Consider the following 16061-nt stretch of genomic DNA (forward strand, 5'->3'; position numbering starts at 1 on the left):
TCCCCTTAGAAACGTGGAGCATAATCTTTATCTGCCAACCCCACGGTCTGAGCTGGTTAAGTGCTCTATACTATACAATTCGAGAAAAATGCACAATCACCTGCCATCTAACATCAAATCTATTACAGCATTTCCCGCTTTTCGCAAGGCCTTGAAAGCTTATTTGCTAGAGAGACCTTTTTATACAGTGAATGACTTTTTTTATAAACGATTTGAATTCAGCAAATTGACTTGCAGGATTATTACTTTCGAGTACTTTTGTACATATTTGCAGCGGCATAGAACTTTTGATTTACTTTCCCTTTTCCTTGTTCGCCTTCTTTTTGCTCTGACTTTGTATACATATTGTTTGCAAAATTTTTAATTTTTTAATGTGTACTTAATAACTGTAAAATTATATTAAGTAGTATAACTCACGCCATTTATTTGGTGTCTGTTTCTGTTTTTGTTTTGTCTGTAGTTTTTTATTATTTTTTGTTTTTTATTGTATTTTTTTATTTTGTATAAGCTTTGTCCACAAATTGGTAAAATTTTATGACAATAAAGCATACCTTACCTTACTTAATGTTGCTAAGACATTAAAAGAAAAAACATAATTATCTTTTAAACTACACCGTACAATATCACAAAAGCTTATATTGCAAAATCGAGAATATCAAGAAGCGTCCAAAAATGGAAAAATATTTAGGATGTTTTATAAAAAAAAAATGATAAAGTTTAGTCGACCCTGTCAATATGGGTGGTCCTGTATATTTAAAATTGTTTTAAAAGTATGATCCCATCAAATAAGTAATTGGACTTAGTATCCACAAATGAAGTGCCCATTTTCTCTAGTTTTCCATACATTTATTCGGCTTCTTTTAAATCGTTTTTATTCATACCCTTCGTTACAGTTCTTATTTCCAGTTTCTCCCCATATGTAAATGTTTTTCCCAGTTTCTTCCCAAAAACATCTAATCCGTAAGTTACTGTTAACCAATTTTAATTGCATATCGTCATTATAGTAATTATAATAACCGTATTGCATTTAATGTATCTCACTGTATAACCAATTTATTGTGCGTCACTGATATTATTTTTCATGACATTCTCGTTTTGATTTTTTAAAGAGCTATAGGACTGTTTTATAAAATTTAGTTTTGCTGACTGTAGTGGCAACTAAAAATAAACAAAATTCACCTTGTTCACCAAAAATTCCCTGGTCTTATGTGTAATTTTATCGGTATTTCAATAAAACCATTCGCGTTCTTTGAATCCCTTCAGAATCGTTTATCTATCTCATTTTGCGTTATCTGCCCTTCTAGAGCGCCCCATACGTCATGCTGAAAGAAACTAGTGAAAAACTGTCGGGAAACGCACAATTCGAGGGGTACGCAGTCGACTTGATCCACGAGATATCCAGAGTATTGGGCTTTAACTACACCATCAGATTGGTGCCAGATGGGAGACACGGATCGCTGAATCGAGAGACCAAAGAATGGGACGGACTTATCAGGGAATTGCTGGATCAAAAGGCGGATTTGGCGATAGCGGACCTTACGATTACGTATGACAGGTGAGCAATGTTCCTTTCAAAATATGTATAGGATATAAATGATAAAAGAGAGATAAAAATTTATTTATATAAGGTATGCAAAGAGTAACATAATCTGATAATATTTCGATTGCTGATATACATACATATTGTATTTATAAATAGCCCAATAAATGACCGTTTTGGAGTGTAATTTCCAGGGGCAACTCCGAATTGCATGAAAATTTGGATTTAGGTTCTACTTACCCTCCACTTCAAAGTTGAATTTGTGCCGTTGATTGCTTTTACTTGGGGGGTGACATTTAACCCTTTTCGGGGGGTGAAAAACGTGTGTTTAAAATAAGGCCGGTAATAGATAAATTGACTTATCTTAAGCACCTTTTGTTCTATAAAGTTTTTTACGTAAGTCAATACTTTTCGAGTTATTCGCGATTTAAATGTTGATTTTTCGACAGAAAATAGTATATTACATACCTAGCGGGAAAATGCTCTATTTCAGCCGAGCGGCAAGGTAGTTTACCGAGGTGCGAAGCACCGAGGTAAACTACAGACGCGAGGCTAGAATGAGTTCCCGCGAGGTTTGTATACTATTTTACTCACAATCGGTTAGTAGTTTATGGATTTCTAATACTCACAATCTACCAATAATAATTTCGTTTCAAATATCTGTATCCATTTTTATTATGTGATAAGATGAATTATTTTAAGTAACCTGTGAGATCGATGCTAGGTAACAAAACAAGTTTGTTGAATCTGACATTTAGGCGATACACGACCCCATTAATTGTACATATAATCAAATTGTGTTTATTTTACAAAAATGTCTGATAGTGAATTTGAATGTACGCCACCAGAACTGCGGGTAGCTGCAGAGAGAGCTACTGAAGGAATAATTCCTGAAAAAAGCAGGGAGAGGTATGAAAACACCTATGAACTATACAGTAAATGGTGGGTGGCTAAAGGTGTGCAGCATACCTCTGAGACGGTACTTCTTACTTATTTTTGTGAAATGAGCAAACAAAGTAAAGCCTCCACATTATGGTCAAGATATTCGATATTGCGAGCAGTATTAAACTTTAGGCATAATGTTGATATTAGTAACTACGCAAAATTGCGGGCATTTTTGAAAAGGTAGAATGTGGGATATCAAGCTAAAAAGTCAAGTGTTTTTTCTGAAGCAGACATCGATACATTTTTAAACAATGCTCCGATAGAATATCTTCGTCAAAAGGCAATTTTAATTTATTTAGTGCATATTAAATATATGTTATATTAAATTTTTTTAGGTTGCTATAATTATTGGCATTTCCGGAGCCTGTAGGTGCGATGAATTTTTAAAACTGAAAATAAGTGACCTGGATATTTTAGAAAATCGAATTATAATAGTGATTCCAGTCACAAAAACCTACTCTTCCCGTACATTTGTAATTACAAAATCGGAATGGATAAAAATAATAAAGCAATACTTTAACCGTTAATAGTAATCATAATTCCAATGTAACTAATAATATTTATAATTCCAAATAGTCTTTTTCTGTTATTTTTGTTGTTGTTTCTTAATTAAATAAATGTTGAGTGGATTCTATTCTTTCTAAACCATCTTTTAATCAAAAATGACATTGACATTTGCAGGTAGAAAAGTGACAGATGCTAGCCGGGAAAGTACTTTTCCGGCTTGCTGGGAAAGTAAAGTAAGTAATAAGTCGCTTCTTGATTACTTCAAAGGTTAGAAATCCATAAATTATTAACCGATTGTGAGTAAACTACGTTTTCAGACCTAAATCCAAATTTTCATGCAATTCGGAGTTGCCCCTGGAAATTACACTCCAAAGCGGTCATTTATTGGGCTATTTATAAATACAATATGTATGTATATCAGCAATCGAAATATTATCAGATTATGTTACTCTTTGCATACTTTATATAAATAAATTTTTATCTCTCTTTTATCCAAATAACTCAAAAAGTAAATGTTTTATCGAAAAAAATATTTTTAGCAAAATGTAGCCTATAAAAAAACGAAAAAAATTATGTACCAGTAAAGTCTACAAATTGAGTAGAAGCAAAGTTGTAGCTCATGAAAAATACGTTCTTATTCGTCTAATTCCAAATCGAATAATTCAACGCGAAATCACCGAAGAAAGAAGCGTTTTTCGGGAAAACCTTATTAACATTTTTGAAGTATCGAAAAAAAGCTTATTATTTGTTTTTTACAAAAGTTTACAGCATCAAAAATAAACGAGTTACACTGAAAAAAATAGTTGGTCCCTTTTTTTTGGTAAAAAAAAATCGTGAAAACCTCCCTCTATTTTGCACCTTACATGAAATTAATCGTTTGGCTTTACCATCTATTTTAACTGTATACAGAGAGAGTCTGTAAAGTGGAATAAATTCAATATCTCAAATACTAATTGTTTTTTTGGAAAATGCTCAGACCCGTCGATTAGTATTTCAAATTGTCCTTTTTGACATTCAATAAAAATGTATACAGGGTGTCCCAATTTAGAGATATGACGTCATCGTCGATTTTCTTAAATGGCAACACTGTCATTTTGATAGCTAATTTGATAGGGTTTGTAAAGTTATACATAACTGCAAAATATCAAATTTTTATTCTCTACCATTTACAAGATAATAGAAAATAACAAAGTTATATCTGTAATTTGGAATATATTCAATAATTAAAATACAAACTGTTTTTTTGAAAAATGCTCAGACCCGTCGATTAGTATATCAAATTGTCCTTTTTGACATATAATAATAATGTATACAGGGTGTCCCAATTTAGAGATATGACGTCATCGTTGATTTTCTTAAATGGCAACACTGTCATTTTGATAGCTATTTTGATAGGGTGTGTAAAGTTATACACAACTGCAAAATTTCAAATTTGTATTCTCTACCATTTAGATGATAATAAAAAATAACAAAGTTATGAAAAAGAAGTAATCAACTAATAATTGAATTTAATTATTTCAATAAATTAAGCAAAAACTCATAATGTTGCCCTCAATTATTGTCAAATTGTCAATGGGCAACGTTATGAGCATTTGCTTAATTGAAATAAATAAATTCAATTATTATTTGATTACTTCTTGTTCTTCATAACTTTTTTATTTTTTATTATCTTGTAAATGGTAGGGAATAAAATTTTGAAATTTTTCAGATGTGTATAACTTTACACACGCTATCAAAATAGCTATCAAAATGATAGTGTTGCCATTTAAGAAAATCAACGATGACGTCATATCTCTAAATTGGGACACCCTGTATACATTTTTATTGAATGTCAAAAAGGACAATTTGAAATACTAATCGACGGGTCTGAGCATTGTCCAAAAAAACAATTAGTATTTGAGATATTGAATTTATTCCACTTTACAGACTCTCTCTGTATGTATTGTTTATATTCTGTAATTTTGATGGTTTGAAGTGCTTATTTTTGAAAACATTTGATTTTATAGTAAAAAACGTTTTCGGATTAATAGGTAATCCATCATCAGTGTTAAGCCAATAGCATGCATGCGTGAGCCACCAAAAAGTTATGGGTAAGAACCCTTTAAAACTTTTAAGATCTTAAATGATACTACATATTTTTAATAAAACAGAAGGATGTTGCAAATATTCCTATACTGCACTGCACTGCACCCAATTGAGTTGGCACTCAATTTTCAATATGTGAGGTTCATTCCTTGCATATCACATCCACGTGGGTTGGAGTCCTGTGTTGCCCTGGGTTATATCCAGGAATATTTGCAACATCCTTCTGTTTTATTAAAAATATGTAGTATCATTTAAGATCTTGAAACTTTTAAAGGGTTCTTACCCATAATTTTTGGTGGCTCACGCATGCATGCTATTGGCTTAACACTGATGATGGATTACCCATTAATCCGAAAACGTTTTGTTTTGTGATGTAACACAAGTATTAGGAGTGTATTAACTGAACTAGCGTCCAAGATGATATTTGAAAATTCATTCAGATCTTCATTTTAAAGAAGAACAAATTCCACCATATACAATACTCTTAGTGCAGGTTGCACGAACTTAATGGGGATGGTAAGACTGCCGCAGTGTTCACAGTTGTGAAATAATAATAAGTGAGCGAGCAGTGACCGATCCACAGTTTCGCTTGTTTCTCCGATGAATGAACTTAATTATTAATGGTCTGTAAATCGTCACAATTGCCTTTACTGGTTCGATGAAAAACTCAAGATAGGATTTTCATCGAAAACGAGAATGGAACAAATACGTTAAATACTTTCCTTAAATGTTAACTAAAAGAACAATGACACTTACCTGATTTAGTCTTAATCAATATTCATTAGAATCGTGTTTTTGCTGCCCAAGAGAAAGGCAGATTACCAAAAAAATTAAACAATACAAAATCTGTTGTATACTGTTTGTATTTAATATTATTAGCTGAAACAGATGTAGTTGGACTACATTAATTCAGATCTTAAAAACAGAAATGTTCAGTAGTAATTGCACAAGAGCTCTAAAATTCTATATTAATTTTAGAGATCGAATGCAATTTGTTGCGATTATTTCGTGAATAAACTGTTCAAAACCAAAATTTTATTGTAATTTCTTTATGTAAGTACAAATTAGTACAATTAAACACACAGTTGATATAAATATTTTACGGTTGAAAGTAATCACTTTTATAATTTTTAAAACATTAATTGTCATTAATGTCACTCAATGTATTTTTTCATAGCAACGAAGGGCATCTGACGTAATATACTTGACGACGGGAAATTATCAAAAATTATCAGTTTAATTTAGATTTCTGTAGCTTTCTATTGGTCAGAATCTCCTATGAATGAAATAATCATTACAATTTGATACCTTTAATATAGTGTTTTTCATAAAAATCAACGGTAATCCCCAAAAAAATACAGGAATATACCCAAAAAACTAAACACTGCATTGCACTAGGTACAAATGGAAGAAAATACAAGTACTACTATCAGGTACATTTCTATCTTTTTTGGTTCACCAAATGGAAATATTCAGCTCAGTTATTATCTCCTAAAGCAGAATAGGAAAACTAAAAAAACTTACTGCGAATTTGCTTTACTACACTTGCTTCGACTGTAGACTTCTAATAGAAGAAACACTGTTTCTCAACGACCAAATTGATGAATTATGGACTGCTTCATCGTCACTCCCATAAATCATAGGTTTTTCGACAATAGAGAACACAAAGAAAAGTTATACTTTCATCGAAGACAGAATTTTACATGGTTTTTATTGGAAATTTATGAATAATAATGGAGATGAGTTCCCCAGTAATGGTTTCACCAACGACAACGACAGTAAACAGGACTAGCCAGTAACGGCTTCTACACTAGCTGAACCGGTAATTTCTCAGCGATCCCACGCCTGGGGATATGATGCGATTTAATTAAGTCAATAGAAAGAAAGTTGTGAAGCGAAATTTGATTTAATTACGCTCTTAGCGAGTATCAGATAAACAAATAATATCTAAAGTGTTGTTCACTTCGAAGATTTTGGAATGTAAGTATATTATAAATTCGAATATTTCTAAGACGCATAATAACGTTATCTAAATAATTGTAATTTAAATCGAGAGTTAAAACCTGTAGGATTTTTGAATCGTTACAAATGAGCCGCTTATGACAGGATGGTTGCTTAAGCTGTCGCTTGTATAAGAGGGAGAAAAATATTTATGCCACAAATTATTGCTAGTTTTTATTCTGATCCAGGTCAAGGATTTCTGGTCTGTTGATTGATGATTTCAGAAATATGATTTTTACTTAATGGGATAGGCGCAAAATCTTGATCTAATGCTATTTAAATGCATTAATTTTTTTTCGAATTTTGAGAAAACTAATAAATGAAATGAAATATTTGAAATTAAAAATCACACTAAACTTTTTCTATTTTTTTACCCCTCTAACTTATTCAAATAAACATTATAGAAGTTTTCAGGGACTTTTGGCAATTATGTAGTCTTTTATTCTGCGTTTAAATTTTTTAAAAATACTTTTAAAAATAGTTTTCTCAGGATTCGAAAAATTTGATGAATGAATTTACATAGAATTGGAACAAGATTTTACGCCTATCCCCCTAAGTTTTTGAGCTTTGAAAATCGTCAACTTTTTTTCAGTTATAATTTGCTTAAAATTCTGCATCTACATATATTTGTAGAATCAATAGATGCAAATCTTTTTTGATAGTTTACAATGGTGTGAGAAACAGAGAAACAACAATATGCACAATTAATGACTTCTTCTACTTTCATACCTTCGATCTAACCCCAAAAAAACCGAAAGACACGCTAAAAACATGAGATAAATGATCACTTACTGTTCTTCCATTTTATCTATCTTCGGGAAATTAAACCCCATTTTCAATTTCATGGGCCATTTAAAAGCAGAGATATCAAAACCGCAAATCCAACGATGCCCTTTATGAACTTCTGCATTATCATTCTATGCAGGAAACTATCAGACTTCCGTCTTTGTTCTCGCTTCTATTGCAGTTGCGGCCGCCACGCCACGCAAGTTCGGGTTTGTTTTAATAAAAATACACTAACGGGTTATTTGTACCTTGTGTGCTTATGTTACATTAAAATGTTAAACGTGTGAGAATTTGTTACGGGTAGTTCTTTCAGGACAACAAACTAAGTAAAACACAAGTTAAAAATAAAGTAAATATATTCAGGATATTTATATACAGTTCAAATTTAAAATAACCAAATAAAATGTAATTCCATCCTCCCCGTTACGGACAAAGCTCCCTTAATGAAAGTGTGCAAAAGAAAAATAAAATTATATTTATTAGTATTAAAAGAAAATATCCTTACACTTCACTCCAGTGTAAGGCACAAACAGTCCCATAATCAAAATATTAATAATTATACGGACACCCATACAACTCCGATCGAAGCGATCGGTAGCTGTTCACTCCACGGCTACATGGATCCCGTTCAATTACGAGAGGCGGATCTCTTCACTACAGAGTTCCACCACTCAGGTTGGCCTACATCTTCACTACACTGGTTGGCCAGGGAGTCTAAAGCTAGTCGCCGCAATCCGCAATACTGATTATTTTGGTCCTGTAGTCTCCTTAAATACTCTCTCGGATGCCCTACCTTGGATGCTTTGGAGAAGAAGTGGAAATAAGTGAGGTATCGGGTTGCGTGAATGTCGGGACGCAAACGGTTCTCTGCTATCGATTTCGATTCAAAATCGATATCGCACAATCGAAGCTACAGTACCAAATGACTGGATAAAAACTGGATTTTCAAATATATTACTAAATACCTTTAATTTAATATACAAATCGACTTATCATCATTCTCTTTTCCTTTATCCTTATGCGGGATCAGCTTCCGATTTTTTTCCTGTAAGCAGTCTATCATGAACCGATTGTACCGCAACCTCTTGGTGACTTATTGTACATCTCACATTCCTTTATGAAACCCATTCCAGAATTCTGGAACCCTGTACTAGTTTATAGTGTGTCTAGTGTGTGGTTGGATGTGTCGGCCATAAATATTTTGAGTCACTTCGTTGACTCCAAAAATGTTGCCCCCGATCCAGTGCCTCGCAGTCATGCAAGATATGGTTGACTGTTTCAGATTCTCTGTTGCAGAGTTTGCAGCTTAAGTCTCCAAGAAATCTTCATTGTTTGCTGGTGCCCCTTAACAGACCCATGGCTATTAAGGAAACCTGTTATAACTCTGCGCTGATTCCTGCTTGTTTTCAGCAGTAGTTCAGCTCAACCAGCATATGTTCGCCAGATATACGTCTTGCCATGTGTTTAACCGGGTACACCCTCCCAGTGTGAGTTGAGTTGGCTTCGAATCCAGGCTATTTCCTTTCGCGGACGATGCTGTTTGGCACTCCCACGGCGGGCTCTGGACCCAAGTATTTTGTAGCTTATGCTCTCCTGGCAATTGCATCAGCTCTTTCGTGGTCATATATACCCCGATTATATGGTATTCATACCAGTATAATACTGTTATGTTGCGACAGTCATCGATTTCGTGTCGACATTTCCACACTAGCCTAGAGGTCACTTTAGAGCCCCAATGGTTGCATGACTATCTATGCATGTGTCAATCTGCTTTATTTCGAAAGCCATCAAGTTGTTTTTTCTTGCACACACAAGATGGACTGATGACATCAAACGAATGGTTGGTCACGAACGGATGCAAAAACCAGCAAACAGATATGAATGTACACATCTAAGGGAGGCCGACGATGGATGGAATAACTGTTGATGACGATGATGACACTGAAGTTACTGTTACAAATTATACACATATACAAAAAAAGAGATCCTAGGATAAGAAAAAATAGTCACGATGATCGCCAAGTTTTCAAGAAAAACGGCACATTAAGTTCTTTAAATAAATATTCGCAAGAATCTGTTTTTTTTTCTACTAAATTTTAAACCTTTCTCCTCAAGATCTTGTCCCTATTCCAATTTTTATTCTTAATCGCTTTCACTGTTTCTTACTAACACTACATCATCAGCATTATTAAGCAAGAGGGAATTTTACGCTTTGGTTTTAAGCACCGAATCCTGATGCAATCCTATTTTCACACGAAATTTATGAGTCCCAGACAAAGAGAAAATATGACGTGATTTGAGAATGATTTATTTTTATGTAAATGTATTTCTAGAAATATTTTTTTCACTGTAAAACTCTATTTTTCATATGTGCTATATTAATTTTTGTGGTTTAATAATTTTCAATAAAAAAAATCAAATATTATAATAAATTAACCGTAGGTAGGTATATTAAAAAGCATTGATGTGCCAGTTCCATAATTTAACTGAAATAACATCTCTTTCATGGCCCATTTCATTGCGGACGCAGAGAGCAAGCTGTCGATTTCACGATGCCTTTCATGAACTTGGGCATTAGCATTCTCTACAGGAAACCCATCAAGCAACCGCCAAATTTGTTCTCTTTCCTGTCGCCATTGTCGCTCGATGTCTGGATTTATATGGCCACGGCTTATCTCGGGGTCTCCGTTTTGCTGTTTATTCTGGCCAGGTGAGTATAACGAACTTATTAAAAGTGCTTTAAGGCCTTTCTGGGCAAAGCCCCATACATTGTTTCGTAATTTATCGAATATAGGATTACCATGGTTTATACTGCTGTAAATTGTTAGGGGAATATTTGAATGTATCCCAAAAAAAATAGAGATGAGATAAAGCTTTTTCATTTTTACTGTTCGGTTGTTTGAAATTAATTTTTGTTTGCATTGGCATTTTGTTTTTTGCTTATTTGAATAGCTAAGGTTAATAAAATCCACTGTTTTAGTTGTAAAATTTATGATCATATATATTAATACTGAGTGTTTTTAAAATATCCGCTATAGGTGCTCGGTTTTCGAAAACATGGGCACACCATTTTCGATACCTATTTGCTAAAGGTGACAATAACGAACCACCAATACCAGAAATGATAACAAACGAAAAAATAAACGTGAAAGAAATGAAGAAATAAACATTGGAAAGGGGGGGTAAAGAAAGCATTAAGAAAAATAAAAAATAGAAAAGCATCAGGAGAGGACACAATATCGAACGAACTACTATAATTCGGAGGACAAAGATGGAATGAATACATAAGAGAATTGTTTGAGAACAACAGAAATAACATTGTCCAGGTAAATGGTGAAACGGGACCTGAAATCCTAAAATGTGAAGTAGAAATGGCACTTAGAAATTCCAAAACTGGAAAGGCAAATGGACCCGATGAGGTTCCTACTGAATTACTAAAGCTCTTGAATGATCAATCAATAGGTATAATATTGCACTTATTTAACACAGTATACAATACTGGTATTATACCTCAAGAGTGGCTGCGGTCTACGTTCGTTACACTGCCAAAGAAATCCAATGCAAAAGAATGTTCAGAACATCGAACAATATCTTTAATGAGCCATTTACTAAAGATATTTCTAAAAATCATCCACAACCGAGTTTATCAAATGTTGGAGTCAGATATTAGTAATAGGCAGATGGGGTTCAGAAAAGGACTAGGTACTCGAGAAGCTCTCTTCGGTTTGAATATTCTTACACAAAGATGCCTAGACGTTAATCAAGAAGTACATGCATGTTTTATCGATTTTGAAAAAGCGTTTGACAGAGTACGCCACGATAGGCTAAGAGACATTCTTGAAAGAAAAGACATAGATAATAAAGATCTGCGAATAATTTTCAACTTATATTGGAATCAGAAAGCTAACATCAAAATAGAAAATGAGATAACAAAAGCAATAGAAATACGTAAAGGAGTAAGACAGGGATGCATTTTGTCACCACTGCTATTTAATGTATATAGTGAAAGCATCTGTCAGGAGTCAGGAGCAAGCAAATGAAGGAATCGTAATCAATGGAGAGGTTGTAAATAATATTCGATACGCAGACGACACTGTACTAGTTGCAAGAACAGTAGAAGAATTACAACGATTACTTACAAACATAAATATTGCTTGCAACAATTATGGCATAAACATTAATATCAAAAAAACCGAGTATATGGTCTTCAGTAAAATCATGACACAACCAGCACATATTAGTATAAACGGCATTCAAATTGAAAAAGTATCAAGTTACAAATACTTGGGAACTTTAATAAATGAAACTGGAGACCAAAAAAATGAAATAAAAAGACGTATCGAAATTGCCAGGACCACCTTCATAAAGATGAGAAAATTCTTCTGCAACAGAGATATAAGCATCCCTCTACGATTAAGAATGCTAAGAGGATACGTATTTAACACGCTATTATACGGTGTAGAGGCCTGGACTCTCAAACAGAACAACATAAAAAATATTGAAAGCTTCGAGATGTGGTGCTACCGTCGAATGGTGAAGATAAGTTGGGTTGAAAGAATCACAAATCTTGAAGTAATACGAAGGATAGAAAGAGAACCAGAAATTTTGTTAACGATAAAACGAAGAAAACTCGAGTATTTGGGTCACCTGATGAGAGGTTATAAATACGCATTACTTCAAAATATAATGCAAGGAAAACTAGAAGGAAAACGGAATCCAGGCCGTAGAAGAATGTCATGGTTGCGGAATTTGAGAGAGTGGTTTGGCTGCACCACTAATGAACTTTTTAGGTCAGCTGTAAACAAAGTCAGGGTAGCCTTGATGATTTCCAATCTCCGATAGGAGTGGCACAAGAAGAAGAAGAAGATCTATTACAACTAATCCAAAAAATAGTAGAACAAAACAGAACTTACTTATAACACTAGCAGAAGAGCAAAAAGGTTTTAGGTGGGGAAGATCATGTATCGACGCTATATTTATAATGACGCAAATGCAAGAGAAATCATTAGAATAAAATAAATCGCGAAAAAGAAACAGCATCTTGAGGGTTATAATTCGAAGCAATATATAGAAAATCACAAGTGTAGAAGAAAGATACTCATCCTGGCTAAAAAAATCTAATAAAATGGTATGTGCGAGAGTTAAGTGTGAGATGAAAATAGAATCTGTAAGACCAATAAGTCTGCATATATCTGAAACAAGACCCAACAAGTCCACAACAAAGGGAGTGCTGGAAACTCCAGGAATGAAAATACTCAGAAGAATTATAGGAAATACACTGAAAGACCGGATAAGGAGTCAACGAGATCAGAACATAATGAAATGAACAGAGTATAAATGAGTATACACTAACTAGAAAAAAGAAAGAATGAAACAATCATATCAATAGACTTGCAAGTGTCGAGAAAATAGCAAAGGATACATCACCAAGTAGTAGAAGAAGTATCGGTCAATCTCGCAAGAAATGGAGTGAAAATATTTTCCACATGCTAGTCCTGTCGCCAGGGGGGTACAAAGGCCTCCTGTATTCAGATGGACTTACCCAAGTTTTTTTTATGTATTTTGACCTGTAGAACACGAATTTTTTGGGTAACAGTTGATCCGGATGTCGATAAGATTGTTATAAACCAAGAAGTTGAGGAATCACATAACAGCGATTTCTCGCAAAACAAAACATTTTTTTGTATTTTTTGGGCTACTCTAACCAAAAAATGTTCCTACAAATTTTTTCGTAGGATGCATAGTTTTCGAGATAAACGCGGTTGAACTTTCAAAAAAACGAAAAATTGGAATTTTTGAACCCGAAAAACTTTTGATTAAAAAATAAAATAGCAATTCTGCTTACCGCATTTGAAAGTTCAAGTCAAATTATATCGGTTCGAATTATTTGTATTGCTAAAAATGTATTATTTTATTGTTAAACAAAGCTATAAACACCTAGTGCTTGAGTGATGTGTCAATGATTTCTCATTTAAAATCGAACGAGTACGTAGAGAAGGTAAAAGTGCAAGCGGGGCTATATCTAAGTAGCATGCATTAAAACGCATGTATTAAGCACGGGAAACACTATGTGTTTATAGCTTTTTTTAACAATCAAAAAATACATTTTTAGCAATGCAAATATTCAAAACAGATATAATTTGACTTAAACTTTTAAAGGCGGTAAGCAGAATTGCTATTTTATTTTTTATTCAAACGTTAGTCGGGTTCAAAAATTGCAATTTTTCGATTTTTTGAAAGTTCAACCGCGTTTATCTCGAAAACTATGCATCCTACGAAAAAACTTGTAGGAACATTTTTTGGTTATAATGACCCAAAAAATACAAAAAAAAATGTTTTGTTTTGCGAGAAATCGCTGTTATGTAATTCCTCAACTTCTTTGTTTATAACAATCTTATCGACATCCGGATCAACTGTTACCCAAAAAATTCGTGTTCTACGGGTCAAAATACATAAAAAAACTTGGGTAAGTCCATCTGAATTAAGAAGGCCGTTGTACCCCCCCTGGCGACAGGACTATGCAACAACCCACCAATTATGGGCCATTCCACGAACATACGCCTGTGGTGGATTACTTCGACAACGAATATTTTACTGTGCAACATAAGAAGTACGAAAGTAAATGGCGCTAATAATTATTCCAATAAAAAACAATGTAATTTGCAATTTACTTTCGTTCTTCTTATTTTGCACAGTAAAATATTCGTTGTCGAAGTAATCCAAAACAGGCGTATGTTCGTGGAATAGGGTATAACAAATAAAATTGCTTTTATAAAATACGCCAGGGAAATAAGGCAAAAATATACCATGTTCGGGATACTTGAGCAGCCAGGTTGCCCCGTCACAGTTCGGACGAAAATTTTAGTCTTATTTTGCAATTAGCTAAGCAACAAATGATCGGACCAAAATTTAAAAACTGTCATTTTAAAGCTTTGCTCATCTACTAAAAGATAAATACTCTAAATAAGATATTTAATTACCCTATTTTTACCTAAAGTGATTTAAACGAGAAAATTGCCATTTTTCACGCTTATTTGTTAATAACTAAAATTCTCGTCCGAACTGTGACGGGCATTTTTGTATTTATAATGTATTAGGTATATGGTACCCAAAAAACCCATTTGCAACCTACCTGCTCAAGTGTCCCGACAAAAATCTTATTTCTCTGGACTAAAAGAAAAAGTACAGATATTATGTACGACATTAAACGTTAGGCTATTTTTTATAAATAATAACAAAAGGATGTAGAGAAAATCTAAAAAAAGCTTTAGTAGAGAGGCGTAAAAGAAATAATTGGTAATGAAAAGTGCAAGATTGCCTAATTGATGTAAAAATAAAAGTATAGAGATGGCCATTTATACTGTCGAGCTAAAACGAATAATTTCTTAGTTGAAATTTCCGGGAACGAGTAGAAAGGGATATAAAAAAGACCTCCTAGAAGAAGGTTAGCTAGAACAAGTCTGTAAAGGGGAAATATATTGGTATGACCAATTTTTAGGTATATAGATAGAAATTTTTAAAGAAGTTTAATTAAGTGAGCTCCCGACTCCCAAAGGGATAAAAGCAAAGAAAATAATTATGAAAACAATAAACGGGATAATCTCACAAAATAAAAAATAAATAATGCGACAGAAGAAAAAATTATCTCGGAATATGTGAAATGTTTGTAAAATCGTTTGTAATATCATAATTTAAAAACTAGATTAGTAAAATGTAAATATATATGTAAATAATACCAAACTTAAGCAAGTTGATAAAATCTTTTACCTTGGACAGCAATTAAATTGTAACGCAGAAAGTCACGGCGAAATTAGATCTAGGATAGAGCAGGCTAGAGCCGCTTTTAAAAAGATGTCCAATGTGTTATGTAACAGAGACCTAAAATTGCATGGAGGATCCGCCTACTTTATCCGCCTATTATATTATGCTTATGTGTATATCAAAACTATTTAATTAAGTATTTACAGGTCAATTTTTAATTCACTTCATATTGTAAATCAATGTTATTAGATTCACCCCGTACGAGTGGCAGAACCCTCACCCATGCAACCCGAACCCCGACCATTTGGAGAACCAGTTCACGTTGTTCAACTGCATGTGGTTCGCCATCGGTTCCCTGATGCAGCAAGGATGCGACTTTTTACCCAAGTAAGCCTACTTTTTATTACTTACTTAAGAAACTGTTCTATGGTTGCAG

At 33.5% G+C, this 16061-nt stretch overlaps 1 protein-coding gene across 2 annotated transcripts in view; it reads left to right on the forward strand.

Moving 5' to 3' along the window:
* LOC114349529 (glutamate receptor ionotropic, kainate 2) overlaps window positions 1–16061 on the forward strand; it is a 599640-nt gene that overhangs the window by 487346 nt on the left and 96233 nt on the right. The window contains exons 11-13 of one of the 2 annotated variants that reach the window (XM_050643108.1): window positions 1305–1555; window positions 10395–10574; window positions 15875–16012. In XM_050643108.1, the coding sequence (XP_050499065.1) occupies window positions 1305–1555; window positions 10395–10574; window positions 15875–16012 (569 nt within the window). The remainder of the gene's footprint in view (window positions 1–1304; window positions 1556–10394; window positions 10575–15874; window positions 16013–16061) is intronic. The other variant, XM_050643113.1, reaches the window with a different exon arrangement.

This window comes from Diabrotica virgifera, chromosome 1 (assembly GCF_917563875.1).
Source record: "Diabrotica virgifera virgifera chromosome 1, PGI_DIABVI_V3a".
Lineage (NCBI taxonomy): Eukaryota > Metazoa > Arthropoda > Insecta > Coleoptera > Chrysomelidae > Diabrotica > Diabrotica virgifera.